At 41.0% G+C, this 20,367-nt stretch overlaps 1 protein-coding gene across 28 annotated transcripts in view; it reads left to right on the forward strand.

Annotated features, from left to right (window-relative positions):
• LOC118675254 (ABI family member 3 binding protein) overlaps positions 1-20,367 on the forward strand; it is a 257,719-nt gene that overhangs the window by 215,857 nt on the left and 21,495 nt on the right. For all 28 annotated transcript variants that reach the window (XM_036347661.1, XM_036347632.1, XM_036347642.1 and 25 more), the window contains 4 exons: positions 3,160-3,288; positions 3,831-3,899; positions 9,741-9,950; positions 17,009-17,117. In XM_036347661.1, the coding sequence (XP_036203554.1) occupies positions 3,160-3,288; positions 3,831-3,899; positions 9,741-9,950; positions 17,009-17,117 (517 nt within the window). The remainder of the gene's footprint in view (positions 1-3,159; positions 3,289-3,830; positions 3,900-9,740; positions 9,951-17,008; positions 17,118-20,367) is intronic.

Consider the following 20,367-nt stretch of genomic DNA (forward strand, 5'->3'; position numbering starts at 1 on the left):
GACAAGCCCTTGGTGTGTGTGATGATGCCTGGGTTGGCGCTAAAGACCAGACGTAGCTTTGAGGACTCATATCCTGATTCTGGGTGGGTGGGTTGAAAGAAACCATCATTGAGCATCCCAGCCAATGTGTCTGCTTGGAGCCAAGACAGAAGCTGACTCAGGCCCTTCCAGGGATGGATTATTTGGGACAAGATGTTGAATGTTGCCAACCCACCAGGGGTAATAGAAAATGTGAGGCCCTGTCATCAGCTTATCATTCTATCTTCTGAAATGAAATCCCACACATCTTGTTGAAAGCTCCCCTGTCCACCAGCCTTTATGCTGGCTCCAGTATTAGGTAGCGGAGGAAAGATTAGGGACTAAAATATTAGCAGCTCTAGGCGGAGCAACAAGGCAGGGCTATAATTTAGAAGTTGAGCTGCCTCTCACCTCTATGCCTTCGCATCTGTTATCTCCTTCCCATGGAAGGGCCCCCCCTAGTCACCTGAATGCTCACACTTCACTCTTTTCTTAAAGAAGAGCCTTTTCTATCTCCCCAAAGTAGTCTTAGCATTGCTCCTCTGTTCTACTTGTCCTTGATACACACCTCTGTCAGAGCAAAGATCAAATTGGTTTATACCTGTTTGTTTACACACTTGTCTTCCCCTACTAGACCAGGAGTTCTGTGGGAACAGAGTCCTTGGCACATTTTCTCTGAATTCCCAGAACCAAATCTGGTGTGTGGCACCTAGAGGATATTTGATAAGTTCTCACTGACTGAATAAATGGATGAAATTAAGAATTAGTGAAAATTGACCTGGTTCAGAGCAAAGCTTTACCTCATTTCTCTTTGACTGGACTTGCCAGCAAATCACAGCATGTTCCCCATCTTTCCTTCCTCTCTCTGCTATCTCTACTTCCTAAATATTTTCTAGGTGGAAGCAGGATAAAAATGTTAGACGGCTGTGAATGATGAAAGGGTGAGGGGTTTACATGAAGGGGAATAGATGTCACTCTTTTCCCGGGACAAAAGTAGGGTGTGGTGATAGAGAAGCTTTTCTGATGTATCCCGTGCACAGTGGACTCCATCATTTCCCCATGAGCTGAAGGAGGGCTCAGCTCCTCCTGCACGTTTTTGGTGCCTTCCTGAGTCAAGGCCCAGAGGCATGGCTGCAGTGAGGACATCTGGTTCTCCTGTAACCTGGGGTCAAATTGGATGAGTCAGACTGAAAGTGATGCCTGAGTGTCCCCCACAGAAAACTTGGGAACCCACCTAAAGAAGAACCACAACCACATTCCATTTCTGAGATTAACTCTGGTTCCCCACCTCATCCCCCTCATACTATCCACCTCTCACTCAAAGGAAATGGCTCCATGGAGGAGCCAAACACAAGAAGAACAGTTGCACAATTTTGGCCTGATTACAGAAAGGGCATCCTGAATTCAGGAATCAGCAAAATGTTCTGGGTGCCTGCAAGCACCCTCTGAGACTACCGTGTAGATCCTCCATTTGCCCCCTACGTCCAGACCTGCCGAGGCCTCAGAGTCCCCCTCCCCTTGCCAAAGTACACGTGCGGGCTGCGTGCACCTTCTGTTGGTTTTTGCTCACCCTCTCTCTGTGGCCCGGTCCCACCATGACCAGGAGCATGAGTCTGCTGGGGTTGCTCCCGCAGCCCTTCTGAGGGACTCGCCCATGGTTTCATGCTGGGCCATGAAGTTTGGGTCAGTGCTGTGCCCTTGACTCTTTATTGTCTGAGAATGATCCCTTTTCCCAGGAGGACTGTAAAATCCAATCTAGCCCCCAACCTACCCTACTTAAACACCCAGACTGGACTAGACCTGGGGATGGACCTGGTTTGGGAGACCTATTAGTGTTTTTAGTGGAGGAGACACTGGATTATAGTGTTACTGTTCTGGCTACTAGGCCAGAATCACAGATGTTACCTTCAAAATCATTTTCTTCTTCTTCAGCTGTCTCCCATGCCTGCCAGTTAACCTCCCAATCAGGCTATGCCATCGTCTTGACATCCCTCATGTCTAATTCCTTCCATCCAGCCTCACTGCTTCTGCTGCAGTTCACCTCGCCTGCCCCTGCCTACACAACTGCTTTTGTCTCCTCTCTTCTCTCTCTGCCACCAGCCTTGCAGCCTAACTATTCATCCTCTTCTCATCTGATCTGGTTGTTTCCCTGTTGAAAGTCTTTCAGTGGTTCCTTGCTGCCTAAAAATAATGTGCAGATCCTGTTGTATTGTAAATCAGAAGACGCCTTAATCAATAAGCCTAATTTATTTGGAGTCCTGTTCATTTTCGCTAGTGCTAGCGGGCCCAGAGGAACTCTTGCTTCTCAAATTCTGGGGCCCAATATGGTGGAAGTCTTTTCAATTTATATGTTTTTCAGCTCTTTGTTTTCCAAATTTGGAATGAGACTTCCGGACCTTCTGAGAAAAAGTCCTGTTTGCTGGGACAGGGCTGTGAGACCATATCTCAAGGCCTGGCCTGGCGCCAGGACTGACAACTCTGTCTGGGGCATATTTTATGGCCTCTCTGGAGTGGGGAGTAGCCTTATTTCCCCTTTTATTTAAGCAAGCAAATGTTTACAGAAGCCCGAATAGCAGGGTTAAAATTTTGAACAGCTGTTTTCACCCAAGATGGAGGTTACTGTGCTTCAATCGGTGGAGCATGGCTCTTCAAGATCTGCCGCCACTGCCCTCCACCCTTGGCTCTCACGGCCGCCAGCCGCACTGTGGGCTCTCACCCTTCAAATTGAAAATACCAAATGGTTACATGCTTCCTTGACTTGGTTCTTCTTGCAACCTCTGATTCAAATACAGCTGATCACTTCCCACTGATCACTTCTTTATTGTCACATCCTCTGTGAAGGCATTTTTACCTCCCGCCCCTCCTCCACAAAACCCGTCACCTTTCCGATAGATATTACTGTTCCTTCCTCTTGCCCTCTCAGCGACTTTAGTTTAGCCCGTTCTTTCACGATATCGGTAATGATTCAGTATATTTGGCTCACACGTCTCTCTTGATCAAGGATACAAGGTCTTTTCTCTCCAAGCCTGGCATATAGTGCCAAGCTACATGGTAAGTGCCTAATAAATATGTATTGAATAAATAAATTGGAAACTGGGCAGTGCTCTTCTAAAGCCTGACCGCTTTGGCTCTACATTTCAGGGATCATTTCATCAGGCCTAGGAACTTCCCCCCCACCAAGGGCAACACTCAGGCCTACTGGACCCACCTCAGAGAGAACAGAGAGAGACAAAAAGGAACCAACAGCTCCCGCCTCAGGAGAAGATCTTGGTTAGTATGTCAGTCCCTTCCTCCTGGAGGCTTAGCTATAAAATACTCAAGGATTTCCAATTAGGGGGGAAAGAGTCTGAGCTCTGGATCATCTTTGTTACTTAATTTTATGATTAATATGACGCTTTTTAGTTTTAAAATATTACTTATTTTTAATGCTTTGGCATAGAATATGCTCCTTCCCTTCACAGACATAGAGGAAAGTACCTAAATTTTTTAGGAAAGTCTTCCTGAGAAGATATAGATTACCCAGTGCTTCTTACTAAGTCACATCATTATAATTGCATATGCCTTGTTTTATTAATAAGCATTAGCTACTTGGTTGTAATCTTTAAAGCTTCATTTATTAGACTGTAGAATGCCTAAAGTAGAACACAATTAAAGACCTTTTATTGCAGTTGATGTGAATAATAAAAAAATGAAAACCAAAGTTGTGAACAATTGACTAGGAGGCATGTGAAATATTTATAGTTTTTACTACTTTTGATTGTATCATGAAGCTTTATCTTTTGCCAAAATTGTTTATTATACTCCATTCTCAGGTGATATAACTGACTTTAGCTCAAGTCCAACAAGAGAAACTGATCCTCTTGGGAAGCCCAGATTCAAAGGTATGTCTGGCTTCAAATCTTAATTTTGACAAGGCTGTTCGGTAGGTGTAAAAGTCAGAAGTTGCTTTGCCACCCAACATCTTAGTGGCATACCATATAAGGATTTACTTCTCATATGTGTTCAAGTCAGCTTTATGATGATATTAACAAATGGGGGTCAGTTGTTCTAGGATGTTCTCGGTTGGGTGTTTCTGCTGCGCCTCTTGTGGGTTGGGGATGGGCTTCTCCTCATCTGTTCATTCTACAATGAGGGACTAACAGTGACCCAACAGTGACCCAAAAGAAGCCATTCTCAGGACTATACAAAGTCAAGAGAGGGGGAATCCAAATACACAATCACATTTTAAGCTCCTTCTTGTGTTATACTGCCAATATCTATTGGCGAAAGAAAGTCACATAGCAATGCTCAAATCAAGGATTGCGGAAGTATACTTCTTTCATGAGTATAGAGAATATTTTTGAACAGTAATTTTATCTAACACAGGAGAGATGTAATATGATATAGAGCCCAGTATTTCCTTTTGTAATATTTTGTTCTGAAGTATATAACTTGATACATTTTTACGTATGTATACCCCATGAAGACACCATCACAATCAAAATAATGAATACCACTTCCAAAAGTTTATAATCCCTCTCACTCCTCCTACCAAATCTATAGACCCTAGGTAACAGCAAATCTGCTATACTATAGGTTAGTATGCATTTTGTGGAATTTTATATCAATATCTGAACTCTTTTTTTATCTGGTTTCTTTCACTCAGCATAATTATTTATTCATGTTGCTGCTTTTATTAATATCCCTTTTTATTACTGCTTAGTATTATATTGTATCCTATATAATAAAACCCTAATATGCAAATTGACCAAATGGGGAATGACCAGTGGAACAAGCAATCACTATGATGTGCACTGACCCTCCTCCCACACACACACAAGAGAGAGGCGACCAGCGGTGGCAATTGGGGGGTGGGACTGGCCAGCGAATGGCGCCAGGACTCCAGCCAAGGTGCCAGCTGGGGCCCCCACAATAGCCCTACCCACCAATTGCCCCACAGATGGCCCTGATTGCCGGCCAGGCCTAAGGACCCTACCCTATATATTGGGAACAGTCTCTTAGATTTAAAAATTAAAACCTGGCAAGGCTACTCTAACACTGAAAAAAACAGGATGATGCAGCAATGACATGCATGGACTCTGGCTTGCACATTTTGTGGTCAGCCCTGATTCTGACACTTATAACTGTGTGATAAAGCCAATTACTTAACTTTTCTCTGCTTCAGTTTTTCCACCCATAAGATGGGGGAAAATGGTACTACTACTTCAGAAGGATCATGTTATGTACTACTTTTTATAATCAGGGCAAAAACATGTAGCTTCCCACACAACAGCAAGATGCCTTTCACCTGTATGAAAAGTATGGTCACTGGTGCATGCAGCATCCTGGATTGCGAGAGAGAGGTCCGACTGCTGGTTTAGGCCCGACATCCCCTGAGGGGTCCAGATTGCAAGAGGACACAGGCCGGGCTGAGGGACCCCCTCCCATGAACAAATTTAGTGCACCGGGCCTCTAGTAGACATATAATAATTTAATTAATCCTGTTCATGGCATTTGGGTTGTCTCTAATTTTTTTTATATTACCTTTAAAGCTGCTATGACCATTCATAAGTTTGTGTAGACATACGTTTTCATTTATTTTGGACAAATTCCTATAAGAGGAATGGCTAGATTATATGTACCTGTATATTTAAAATTTTAAGAAACGGCCAAACAGTTTGCCAAGTAGTTGTATTATTTTACCCTCCTGTCAGCAGTATATGAAAGTTCCAGTTTCCCTAGGTCTTTGCCAACATTTGGTGTGGTCAGTCTTTCATTTCAGCCATATTAATGGTGTATAGTAGTATCTGATGGTGATTTCACTTTGCATACCCCTGATGACTAAGGATGACAAACATCTTTTCATGTCCTTATCTTCCATCTGCACATCTTTATTGGTGTGTCTGCTCAAAATGTCTGTCCATTTTTTTCTTATGGAGTTGCTTATTTTATTAGCATTGAGTTTTGGGAATCTTTATATTTTCTGGGTAGGAGATATTTGTCTGATACATGCTTTGCAATATTTTCTCCCAACATGTGGCTTCTCTTTTAATTTTAATGAAGCTTGCTTTATAAATTTGTTTTTTTATAGATTGTATTTTTGGTATTATCTTTGAGAAATCATGAACTAATCAGAGGTCATAACGACCTCCTCTGTTCACTTCCAGTTTTCTAGTTTTACATTTAGGTTCTATGACCATATTGAATCAAATTTTGTATGTGACACAAGCTAATTTTCTTGCTTATGGATACCTAATTTTTCTGGCATCATTTGTTAGAAAAAGAACTATTCTTTCTCCACTGAATTTTATAGTATATTTGTCAAAAATCAATTGTATATACACTGAGTGGCCAGATTATTATGACCACTTGACATTTGTAGGCAAATTAGCTATAATTTCATGCTGAAGTTGCTGGAGGGCCAGACCATTATAAATAGGGAAGCAGGTTGTTTACCACAACAGTAGAAATGATTTTTTTCTGAAGATATGGGTAAACAATGTATTTAACAGCTTTGAACGTGGGGTATATTTGAACGTGCATGGCCAGATTATTATGACCACCCCATCAGTACTTCATTGGGCCACCTTTTGCCTTCAATACTGCGACAATTCTTCTTGGCATTGACTCCACGAGATGTTGAAAGGTGATGCGAGGAATCTGACACCATGCCTGATGAATAGCACTGTCCAGTTCTATGAGATTTAATGGTTGTGGAACCAGCTGCCTGGTGGCTTTTTTTAACTTCGTCCCACAAATGCTCAATTCGATTGAGATCTGGTGATTGTGGGGGCCACCTAAGCAAGGTAAATTCTCCCTCATGTTCTTGAAACCACTCCTGCACAATATGAGCACTGTGGCATGGTGCATTGTCTTGTTGGAAGAAGCCATCTTCATTGGGATACGCCATCAACATGATAGGATGAACTTGATCAGCAACCATACTTAGGTATGTTGTGCTATTCAGACACTGTTCCATACAAATTAAAGGGCCCAAATCATGCCAGGAAAACATGCCCCAAACCGTAACACTGCCCCCACCAGCTTGAAGGGTTGTACTCATGCATGTGGGGTGCATGCTTTCATGCTGTTTCCGCCAAATTCTCACTCTGCCATCTGCATGATGCAACTGGAAACGTGATTCATTGGACCACATGACTTTTTTCCAGTGCTCGACTGTCCAATCCTTGTGTTCCTGTGCAAATTGGAGACGTTTTATCTTGGTAACTGCAGACAGCAAAGGTGTTCAAACAGGCCTTTGGCTTCCATATCCCATAATATGCAGTGTACAGCTAATTTGCCTACAAACATCAGGTGGTCATAATAATCTGGCCACTCAGTGTATATATGGAACTATTTTGGAGTTCTCCATTTTATTCCAGTGATCTACTTACCTTTACACCAATTCCACAATGTCTGGATTCCTGTGGGTTTATAATAAGTGCTGCAATCAGGTTGCATTCGTTCTCTAATGTTGTTCTTACTTTTCAAAGTTGTGCTGGTTATCCTGGGACCTTTGGGTTTCTATCTGATTTTAGAAACGGGCTGGTGTTATTCAGTGGTTACAGTGTCAGCCCAAGCACCAAAGATTATCCGGTTCCATTCCCAGTCGAGGGCATGTGCATGGGTTGCAGGTTCAAATCCCTAGCCCTGGTCAGTGCTCATGTGGAAGGCAACCAAACAATGTGTCTCTTTCACATTGATCTTTTTCTTTCTCTCTCTTCCTCTCTCCATCTCTCTCCATCTCCCTTCCTCCCTTCCTCCCTTCCACTCTCTCTAAGAAAAGGCAACGGAAAAAATACCCTCTGGTGAGAATTTTTTTAAAAATAGCCTGCTTAAGTTTCTGTTAGAATTGAGAAAAATTGACAGCTGTACAATATTAACTCTTCCTGCCTATGAACATGGTATATTTCAATTACTTAGGTCTTCTTCAGTTTCTCTCACCAATGTTTTATAGTTTTCTTTTTTAAAAAAAATATACTTTTATTTATCCCAGAGAGGGAGAGGGAGAGGGAGATAGAAACATCAATGATGAGAGATAATCATCAATCTGCTGCCTCCTATACATCCAACACTGGAGATTGAGCTCGCAACTTGGGCATGTGCCCTGACTAGGAATCAAACCCTGACTTTGTGGCTCATAGGTCAACACTCAACCACTGAGCCATGCCAGCCAACCTGTTTTATAGTTTTCAGTGTATAGAAAATCATAAAAGTATTTGTTTTTATTTCTAATATATAAAAACACAATTGATATTTGTGCAGTGATCTTGTATCCTGCAGCCTTGCAAAAACTCACTTAGTCAAGATTTTGTAAATACATTGGATTTTTACATACAGAATCATATTATCTGAGAGTAAAGTTTTACTTCTTCCTCTCCATCTTGGGTGGCTTTTCTCTTGCCTTATTGTACAGGCTGAAGCCTCAGTAAAAATATTGAATAAAAATAGTGAGAATGGACATCTTTTTCTTGTTCCTAATCTTATGGGGAAAACATTCGGTCTCTCACCATTAGGTATCATGTTACCTGTAGAGTTTTCATAGATGCCCTTTATTGGGTTGAGAACATCCCCTTCTACTCCTACTTTGGTGTGAAATTGATGTGGGTCTCTTTTATATCTTTCATGTCTTAACTTTTGACCATATGGATTATCCTATACTAGAGGCCCAATGCACGAAATTCGTACAAGAGTAGGCCTTCCTTCCCCCAGCTCAGCACCCAGGACCTGGGCTTCCCTCTGGAACCCAGGACCCAGCTTCCCTCTGGCACCCAGGACCTGGGCTTCCCTCACAGCCCCGGCTTCGTCTGGAAGGACGTCCAGTCTAATTAGACTGACCAGCAGAACTATCAGTCGCTATGACACACACTGACCACCAGGGGGCAGACGCTCAATGCAGGAGCTGCCCTCAGGCCCCAGGCCAGCCAAGGTGGGTCTCCCCAATTGCCCCACCAGTCACCCTGCAGAGGGAGACAACCAGCGGTGGGGGGCAGGACTGGCAAGTTGGTGGCACCAGGGCGACCAAGGTGGGTGCCAGTGGGGACCCACCAATTGCCCCGCCAGTGCTCCCACAGATTGGCCCTGACCACTGGCCTGGCTAGGGACCTTACCCGTGCGTGAATTTTGTGCATGGGGCCTCTAGTAGTAGTAATAACTGCTTTGTTGTTTTTGTCTAATGATTCTAACACCTATGCAAGTTCTAGGTTGGTTTTAAATGATTAATTTTTCTCCTCCTTATGGGAAATATTTTCCTGTTAATTTCATCTTGTTGGGTTCTGAATGTTTTTATATTTAAAACATTTTTTAATTTTGTTCTAGGTGCAGGCAAATTATTTGAAACCACTTGACCTTTTTGAGTCTGGCTTTTCATATTTATTAGGTGGAATCAGAATTGTGTTTAGCATAGGGCTCATTATTGCCCACGACTGAGGCAAGACCTTTTGAGTATTCTTTCCCATGCCACATAAATTATGAGGTTTAAACCATGCTCGGGGGGGGGGGGGGGGGAATTACTTTTGGATATTAGTACACACTAAACTATCTAGAAAAGTAAATTTACAAACATCCATATCATATATCCTAGAGACAGGATTTTCACACTTCTGAACCATCCACATCACTGCTTCCATCTAGCTGCTCTTAATGTGAGACCAAATGTCCTCAAGCAATTATATTTATTAGTTCGCCTTCCCCCAACTTTACTCAAAATATGCTAAAGGTCAGAGTCCTCTCTCTCTCTCTAGGGCCTCATGTGCGATATATTCAGAAGCCTGACAACAGGCCCTGCTCCATCACCGACTCCATCAAACGGTTTCCCAAAGAGGAGCCCCCAGAGGGGAACGCCACCAGCCCGCCGCAGAACCCACCCTCCAACCTCACTGTGGTCACCGTGGAAGGATGCCCCTCATTTGTCATCTTGGACTGGGAAAAGCCACCCAATGACACTGTCACTGGTAAGAGCCTGGCATAGGACTGTTACTAATGTGCTGCACTGGGACTGAGGAACCCTGAGTCAAACTATAGCCTGTGGGTCCTCGCTCAGGAGCAGCGAGTTCTAGCAGAGTTCTGCTGTCCCTGTGGCACATTCCTGATGAAAGTGTCATGTGATGGGGAGAGATCATCTTTGTCCCGGTTATGGGCTCCCTGTTCATCATCCTTAGCTGATCTAAGTTGCATCCTTTCATCTCCTCTTAGAATGTTTTCATAATGGGGAGATATATCTAGTTTTTTCATTACCCAGAAAATTACAGATAATATATGAGAAGTTGCCACTGCTGATAATATTTAAATCAGTTTTCCTTTCACCAACCCAGTTTCTAGATGAACCTAGAACTTCCAAGTAGGCTAAAATGTTATTTCAATCATTTTAGGGTACATGTTTTAAAAATTCTATTCCTGGTCAATTTTCTGCTTATTTCCTGAAATTTTTATTCTGCTATCCACCCACCCATTTCCTTTTAAAATTACTGTGAAAATTAAAAATCCTGAGTCATTCTTTGAACTTGTTAGATGGGAATTTAATTCTCCATAATGAACAGAATAATCCAACTAGAGAGGAAGGGGAAAGATCAACGACCTAAATCAGTTTGAGAATACAGCCTGAGTATGCAAGATTCCTGCTGCCCATGTCCCTGTTCGGGCGCCTGGAGCGGGTGGCAGGCCACGGAGGAGCCCACTAAGAAGCTGTCAGCAGGAGTAGAGATCCCTACACAGAGGGGTTGGGGAGTGCAAATTTCAGGCTCTGCCAAAAAAGTTTTCTACGAATAAAGAAGAAAACAGCAGGTATATCTCCTCAGACAAACTGTCTGGGAAACTCCAGTGTACGCAGCCTGTCTTTACTTAGCTGGCTTTTTTAAAAACCATATTTTGTAAATTTTCTTTCTCATGTAAAGCTTACCTTTGTATTGAGAGCAAACCAGTCACTGCTGGTGGCTCCTGGGGACTTGCCTAGTCCTGCTTCTTTACTTGGGACTGTGCCCATAGGTGCTAAGTCAGTATCTAAATCAGCATCAAAAAATCAATCAATCCCTAAGTATTGATTATCTACCTGTATTAAAAAGTTCAAAACTTTCAATCCAAATACTGTGCTAATAAGAAGTTCCTGTGGTAGTCTGAGGTTTAATTCTCACAAAACCAAATTATCTATAAAATTTCATTTGGCTTAAAGATGTGGGACATCAAGTTGGAATTGGTTAGTCTACTAGGTCTAATAATCTAATAGAGCAATTTCAACCAATATGCCACGACAATTTTTGAAACATACAATACCTGACTATTTAGTCTGTAGCACTGACCTCTTTTCCCTTAGACTGTCAAATTAAAAAATGACAACAGCTAACACAACAGCCATCCAGTGTGAACCATAAATACATAGGTCATATAAGAGTTTCATCTTATTGGTCACATTGCACAATAAGAGTAGGTAATTACCATTTTTTTAATCAATCAAAATTGTACCTGTTTTTGTCAGATTGGCAAAAAATATATTTTTAGTGTGCTGCAGAATTTTAGTAATTAGTTTATGTGTCATGTGATGAAAAATGTCAAAAATCACTGACCTAATACATGTAATAACATATTCACTTGTGTATGTCAATTATATCTGATTATTTTTAAGAGAATGATTTTTCTTTCTGGTTTATTATGTAACATTTTTAAAAAATCACATAAGCTTGTAATCTCAAAGTATTCTAACCAATTACTTTTGGAACACTGTTACCAAATGTTAATGGACTGATTGAGATCTTTCATAAGATGACAGACTTAAATAACAGTTTTCATGGATAAGGACCACATCTCATTAGCTATGTTTTCTACATTAAAATAATTCTATATTTAACTATTACTCATCTGGCCTGTATTTAAATGTTGTACAGACAATATATCCTAATGGTCTGTTCTATTTTTTTCATTTCTGTTTATTTTTAAATTGTTAATTTAAATGTAATCTTGCTTTCAAATAAACCAGCAGCCCAGATATTATAGAAATTAATTCTCATATCACTGAAAATGATATGAAAGGAAAAGATTGAGAAAAAGGACAGAAAGAGAGTGAAACATATTCTTTATTACATGCGTTGGCTTGGTCTATCTCTCTCCATAAATCTTTCTTCTAATTGATAGTCATGTACATATTCACCTCTAGTAAACACATTAAAATTCAGTTGCTTCTACATGTCCCTTCTACACTAATGTAGAAATAGGTGACCTAAGAAATTGGCCACACACTGCTGGGGTCCTTGGCTACTTAAAGTTAAGTTGGTTATAAGGTGTTGCTTTATGATATGCCAAGAGTGTGCTGACATCTCTTCAAATCCCAGACCAGCTGTGTTCTAAATATGGAACTTGGGTATATAGTTAGCCTCTCTGAACTTTAGCTTCCTTATTTGTAATGATACTCATCATTATCAGTTTATCCTGAGGATAAAATTAAACAGAATGAATGCCCAGCATAAGTCAGCAGCTGTTAAATTAATGTTTGTCAGTGGTCGAAGTAGTAGGACAGGGAGAAATAGTATCACCATTACTATTTTCATGCTCTGTTGACTGGAGTGGTGTTCCCAAACTTTACAATAAATAACTTTTTCTATTAAGTGAAATTTTTCATAATAAGACAATAAAACCATTTGAAGGGTGGGGGAGACCAATTATTCAGTGTTAGTTCTTTACAGATTTCCTTATGTCTTTACTGATAATGAAATTATAAACAAAATCCCATATTTGAAACAAAGAAATATGGGCATAAATTTAAGAGACTGTTTTTACCTTCGGAAATATACTCAGAGTGTATTTATAAATATTTATTCCAAAATCAACATTCCATTTTTATAATGTTGGTGAATTTATTAAAAGCTATTATCACCTAAAACATTAAAAATAAAAGATATATTTACAAAGCCCAAAAATATACATTCACAACGCTAGAATTCTGAGAGTTCTAAACACCTATTTAATTATGAAGGTAAGTCCTAGGTTCATTTTGAAAACTACAGTCTTTTAGGACTAAAATAGTATTAAATCACTAGTGGCCCAGTGCACGAATTCGTGCACATTGAAAGGAAATTAATTAGAAGAAATATTTTAATATTGCAATTCGTCCTTTCTCTATAATAGAAGTGTCAGAGATGAAAGAAAATTAGTAAAATGTATATGAAAATAATATATAAATTGATTAATAAATAAACAATAACATGATATAACAACAGCAAAGACATGATATAAAAAGAAAAACATGATATAAAAACAACATTGAAAAAACAATGACTGATAAATTGATTAAACTTATTCTAACACTGAGGCCAGTGTCAAATGGGGACAAATCAATTCTTGGAATCAGAACAACCTCTCTTCTGCAGATCCTATTAATACTTAAGCTTTGACTATGTTAGGTCTCAATCTTTTTATAATAAATCTAGTACCATTACAAAGACCCCATTTACTATTAGGATTTCTCAGTAGCATGGTGATTGTACCTACTTTCAATTCTAATTTATGACACAGCATTCCCAAAGGAGTAATACTTTTAAGAAATTCAATGAGAAAATTTTCCTTTTCAGCATCATCCAGTGAATCTAGTATTATTGTCGATTACACTGTTGTCTCTGAGTCTTAATGTAATATTCATTCCCCAGCCTTTTTCACCATGTGGGAAAAGAATAGGATATGTCATTGCATCTAATGTAGGAAACAGAATACTGATTTGTTTCATTTTAGTGGCATTTGTATTATTGGGATCTGGTTTACAATGAATGAGCAAGTCCATTTCAAAAGGAGGTCCTCCATTTCTGAATATGTTGGCAACTTCAGATACACAGGGATAATTATATCTACTCAGATAACTACTACGATCATATTTAATTGCCATTGTTACTTCTGTGCGACGCTGCTTTCTTTCAACTTCAGAATGTCAACAAAAACAACCAAATTCACAATCACAATGGCAGATTGAAACACATGCATGCCATTGGCACCAGTGAGAGCTTTATATGTATCGAGCATGCACAAGTCAGCTTAGCCTTTTATAGATAGAGAATAAACTTGCTTAATTAGACCTGCTTTCTGATTTAGCTAAACTTTTTCCAGCCCAGTAAAGCACCCCAACTTCTCTTTCAGGTAATTGTCAGCAACACAGCAGTCAATATCAACACGAAGCACATTATTATTATGCTTCACGCAGGGAGAACAAAGGGTAAACTGTTTAACTGCAGCAGTGTTTGATTATATTCTGCGCAGTGAGAAAACCTGAGGTCTTTTCAAGGTCCACTATTTCTTACTTCTTTTCAGTAGGGTCAAGTTTATAAACTTTCTAAATCTCTGTTTTCCAGCTAATGGAAAGAAAATAGGATTCCACCGAGTCTCCTATCTACCTACTCCAGGACTTCTGTGAGGATCAAATGAGATGAGGCACGGGAAAACACTTCACAGACATTTGGTTACAGTGTAAAGTGTTTCCACCTGAGGCTAGTCATCGCTAGGGAGAGGAAGCCAGGTGTTGCTACTTGATGTCATTACCCAGATGGTTGGACACTTAGCATATTAGCCTTTTATATAGATCCGTGGTTCTCAACCTTGGCTGCACATTAGAATCACCTGGGTATCTTTTTAAAATCCTGATTTCTGGGCCTCATCCTCCGGAAATTCTGTTTCTTTGTTACTAATGTTGTGGCCTCACCCCATAACAAAGAAACAGAATTTCCAGAGGATTCTAATGTGCAGCCAAGGTTGAGAACCACTGATATAGATAGATCCTTTAAGTTTGAAATCAAAAGAAGATTAGAGAAGATATAAAATAAGAGTTTCAGGTTTGAAGGGCTGGGGTAATATTAAAAAGAGTAACATATAGTTGATGAATGTTCCAAACCAAAGATGTTTTTTTGAAGGTAGTAGCTTTTATGCATAACCAATTGGAATGTCGCATAAATTGTTCTTTTGATAACTAAATTATACTTCAATCTTTTCGAATGGAATCTTTTAAATTTTTGTGACCCTATTTTCAAAACACAACTAATACGGGATAATAAAAGCAAGCAACAATAATAGGTACCACGTGTTGAGCAAATAAGCATTGGCTATATATGTTCCTAATTTAATCCCACAAGCAACACCCTGAAGAGACATTATTGACATTTAACAGATGGTAAAACTGGGACTAAGATCAAGGCAAGCGGCTTGGTCTATCTCTCTCCATCAAGCCACACAGTTTCCATTTTTAAAAAATAAAGTTTACCCCCATTTAATTATTAGTACATGTTTCTAGTAAATATCCCTCCACAGCTGAGGAAAGATATAAAAAGGACATTTTGAATTCAGGGTCCAGACACAGTGGCGTTGCCTTCCAGTTCATTATTGAGCTTTTGGAAAGACAGCCAAAAGAAATTATTCATAAAGAGTCATGTTCCTTTTTAGAATTTTGAAATACAGCATGAAAATCCTTCCCAAATGAAAGTTGGTGATTATAAGCCTCCTGAGTTACTTCATGGTTTCCTACCTTCGGTCTCAGTGCCAATACAGGAACCCTCAGGAACTCGCCAGCTCCTTCGCAGCCTCCCGCTTTCCCCGACACCCACCACTTGTGTATTTCTTCATACCCATGGAGCTGATTTTGAGTGGGGTTTTGTTTTTTTGTTTTTTGTTGGATATTTTTAAATCCTCTGTATGATCTTGTCACTGTGTTATAAAGCCAACCAAGAGCAGGGAAAGCCATTTAACAAATTTGTAAATTATATTTCAGATCCTGAAACTCTCTCTTTTCATTAGCCCTGCAAGTTCATAGGAATATGCCTTGAAGTAAAGTTTATGCAGATCTCTGTTCAGAATTTAAGGAATAGCTTCTTTTTATAAATACAAAGTTAATTGTCAAAGGGGCATATATAAGCAGTATGTACAAAACTTAATAACTTATATAAGATGTAGGTGCAAAAATCCCATCTATATATATAAAAGCCTAAGCAACCATTATGACCAAACGACCAGAAAGACTGGAATGACCAGTTGCTATAACACGCACTGGCCACCAGGGGGCAGATGATCAATGCAGGAGCTGCCCTCTGGTGTCATTGCACTCCCACAGCTGGAGCACCACTCAGCTGACCAACCCATCCCAGTGGCCCACCAGCCCTGAGGCAACCACTCGCTCCCTCAGTAGTCCTGCAGGTCCAATCTCCAGAGAACAGGCCAGGCACCAATGGACCAGAGCCTCCAGCACGATCCCAACAGTGCCACCGGCCTCCTGGAAGTCAGTCTTGGGCACCGTGGCTGCTTCCCCTTCCTAGACTCTCCGCAAGGAAGCAAGGATATAAAAGCCACCACCAGGTGGCTCCCAACAGCCGGTGTAAACATCAGCGGGACCTGGGCTGGCAAGGGCGTCCCACCACTCACCCAGAGAGCCGATCGCATCCCAGCCTTCCCCACGCCCCTCAGGACCCCACCCATGCACCAATTCGTGCACCGGGCCGCTAGTAATTCTATAAATCAGAATAATGAAGGGTAGGAAAGTATAGTTCATTGTGTGGTTAGCTGTCATTTGCTGCTATGGTTTGAGACCCAGATGAGTTTTTTGCAGCAGCGCCATGTAGTCAGTGGCCTTTTCCCCATCGAGTAGGAAACAGGGCTCCTACCCACACACCCCTCAGCAGTGCTCTCCAATGGCAGGCTGACTTGCCTCCCAAAATTATAGGTACCAGTTTCCAAAGCTACCCTAGGAGTGTCATTGACCTTCACGGTTGCCAGGCCTTCCCTGCTCTGCTAAAGGGAAAGCAGAAGTGGTCTATGAGCAACTCCCCAAATGCACCTTTGTCATCTGCTGACTATCCCAATCTGGAAATCGCAAATATATAAGAATTATGCGTAATATATACATAATGTGTAATTTCAACATGTAATGTATAAGATCAGAGCTGCAGTCTGAGTTGCTTATTTTTATGAGAGTGACTTTATTATGCTGTTAGCATGTAGAACATTTAATTCAGTCAGAAAATGAAGATGAGTATCTGTTGGCTTTTTCGCTTTTCAGAATATGAAGTTATATCCAGAGAAAATGGGTCATTCAGTGGGAAGAACAAGTCCATTCAAATTACAAATCAAACCTTCTCCACCGTAGAAAATCTAAAGCCAAACACAAGGTAAGCAAGCCACCAGTGCTATTACAGGTGAATTCTGAGAGTGCAAAGTCAGAATGAAGGAATGGAGTGACATCATCCCTCTGTGTCCTCAGGGAGGGTCTAATTTGCATTTCATTCTTTGGCTTTCACAGCACTTGAAACCTCTAAAGTCATATTTTGCAAATATGCAAGTTACTGGTGGGGATACAAGAGCTAACAGGATGGTCTTGTAAGTTAACATATAGCTGGGAACACTGAAAAATAGAAGTTCATTAGTACCAGATGTTGATATTAAATACCAAAATTTAGAGAAGAAAGTCTGTGGACCAGTGACACCTGGAGTGTGCATGAGGTAAACTACATTTGAAGTACAGAAGAACTTAGCTGGCATGATGGAAAGGGGAGGGCAAGGAAATAAAAGCCATGAGGTAGATGCAAGGGTCAGTGTGTAATAGTTAATGCTTAAGGTAACTAGAGATGAGTCCCAGATATAGCAAACCTTTGCTTTCGGGTCTTTTTATAATAGACAAATGAGAACAGATTTTTGAAAAAAAGATATAAATAATATTAGCATCATTATATAATAAAAAACTTTTCTTGTTATCCCTCATTGCACATTGACACCAGGTTGTTTATATTGCTACTAGAGACCCGGTGCATGAAAATTCATGCACTGGAGGGGGTCCCTCAGCCTGGCCTCCCCCCTCTCACAGTCCAGGAGCCCTCAGGGGTGGGAGGTGACCCGGCGATTGGGGGAAGGCGACACCCCATCACACCTCTGCTGCTGCCACTGCCGGCAGCACAAGCCTCAGCCGGCCCTGGTTACCTGAGCCTTGGGCGGCCCTGGGCGGCTGGGCAGCACAATCCAAGTCTCGCCTGTGCCTTGTACTGGCCCTGGGCAGCTGGGGGGCTGAGGGGACTGGGGGACTCTGGAGGCAGGCACGCGGTGCTGCCCTGGCAGGGCTGAGGGGACTGGGTGCCACCATCTTGTGGCTGTGGGCACCTCCATCTTTGAGAGCATGGAAGCCAATTAGCATATTCCCTCCTTATTGGCTGTGGGTGCTGCCATCTTTGAGGGCAGGGCCGTCAGCATATTCCCTCTTTATTGGCTGTGGGTGCTGTTATCTTTGAGGGCGGGGCAGCCAATTAGCATATTCCATCTTTATTAGATAGGATGTAGTTTTGTGATTCTTTTATAAATCTAAATTACACAATATTTTGTCAGTTTACTTTATTATTACAAGAAATATAAAGGCCTTAAGACATTTCTAGAAATGCAGTAGGGTTTTTTTGTTTGTTTGTTTAGTTTGTTTTTTAATATATTTTTATTGATTTCAGAGAGAGGAAGGGAGAGGGAGAGAGAGACAGAAACATCAAGTACCAGAGAGAATCATGGATCGGCTGCCTCCTGGACGCCCCACTCCGGGGATTGAACCCAAAACCCGGGAATGTGCCCTGACTGGGAATCGAACTGTGACCTCCTGGTTCACAGGTCGATGCTCAACCACTGAGCCACGCCAGCTGGGCTGCAGCAAGGCTTTTTATGTTTTGTTTTACATGGCTGAATCGCCAGATTTAAGCATGTCAAACAAATCAAAAATCAAGGAGATTCTTAAATGGATACAGCCAAGCATTTTCTTAACAAAGTCAATATGCTAAATGGTCCTGGACTGAATTTTACTCTCTGTGGGAAATCAATCTCTCCTCAGACTCCAAAACACTATTCGGTAAATTGTCTGTGCTTCCTGTTTAAAAAGAAAAACAACTGGCATCTTGAGTTATAGTCCACTAAGGAACATAGAAGAATTTTCAGAGGGACACAATCGGGAATTTTTTCAGAGAGAATATTGCATAGCTCAGTGAAGTTCCTCAGTGTTGAAAAAGATCAGCATAGATGAGGGCTGAAACTCCAGCATCGGAGACTTTGTTCATAAATTTCACCTCCTGTATCTTTCACTGTCATCAATGGATTGGATAGAATTGGATATTGACTGTGACAACGCAAAAGAGCCCGTTTTGGCTCTGTCAGCAGGAAGCATCTATTTCCTTATAGATGGCTGCTGTATATTAAACTCTAGTCCAATTCTGCAAAAATAACACTTTTCCACAAGCTTTTTTTTCAAACTTTCTATTTTGAGCTATAATATGGAAAATTTTGCAACTGCTGATGTTCTTAAAGGATTTAAGTTAGCCAAAATAAGCATATATTTTAGTAATGATGATCTTGGTTCTGTTTTCTTAACAAGATTAACAGAGACAGAGCCTTTTTTACTATAATACATTTTAAAGAAAAAGTAAAAAAAGAAAACTCATTTAAATTGCACTTTATAATAGTGGACTTGGGTTTACAGGACTTGGAAAGAATATCTCTTAAGTCTCCTGCTTTTTATACCATTTAATAAAAGGTGGGCTGTGTAGTATACAGGAAATACATTGAAAAGCATCCAATTTCTAAATGTTCATTGTGTTCCTTTTATGAATCAAGCTGTCCTCAGAACTCACAGTGCACCTATTAGCTATAATCAGAAGTAGGACAGTTATTCCAGTGACATTTTCTTTTTTTTTTTAATTCTTTTTAATCCTAATCTGAAGATATTTTTTCCATTGCCTTTTTTTTTTTTTTTAAGAGAGAGTGGAAGGGAGGAAGGGAGGGAGAGAGAGAGAAACATCAATGTGTGAGAGACACACCCATTGATTGCCTCTCACACAAGCTCCGACTGGGGCGGGAGATCAAGCCTGCAACCCAGGTATGTGCCCTTGAATAGGAATTGAAGCCGAGACCCTTCGGTACATGGGCTGACGCTCAAACCACTGAGCACACCAGCCAGGGCTCTAGTGACATGTTCCATGTGGTTTGTTTGTTAAGGGTTTGTGTTTTCATTTATTAAGCGCCAACCATATCTCAGTGGTGTGCTTAGTGTTGTGACTACAAATCAATAAACATGGTGCCTGCTCTTGAGAAGCTAGAGGTTGGGGTGGAGAGAGGGTAGGCAATTAATAACAGCTTATACTATACAGAGTGGTGAGAGCTCTGGTAGAAGTATGTCCAAGGCGCTATGGGAACCTGGAGTGGGTAGCTCTTCACAGGGTCTGGGGAACTTAGGAAAAACGTCCTGAAGAAGGTGGCACCTGGGCTGATCCTTAAGGATAAGTAGGAAGGAGCTATCGAGGTGACTGTCTCAGGGGAAAGGAATGTCAGAGAGAATAGCACTGTCAATGCTGAAGCAAGAGTGGCGTGGCTGTGGGCAGTGAGCAATACGCTGCTTTTACC

The sequence above is a fragment of the Myotis myotis genome, unplaced genomic scaffold (genome assembly GCF_014108235.1).
Source record: "Myotis myotis isolate mMyoMyo1 unplaced genomic scaffold, mMyoMyo1.p scaffold_m19_p_2, whole genome shotgun sequence".
Classification (NCBI taxonomy): Eukaryota; Metazoa; Chordata; class Mammalia; order Chiroptera; family Vespertilionidae; genus Myotis; species Myotis myotis.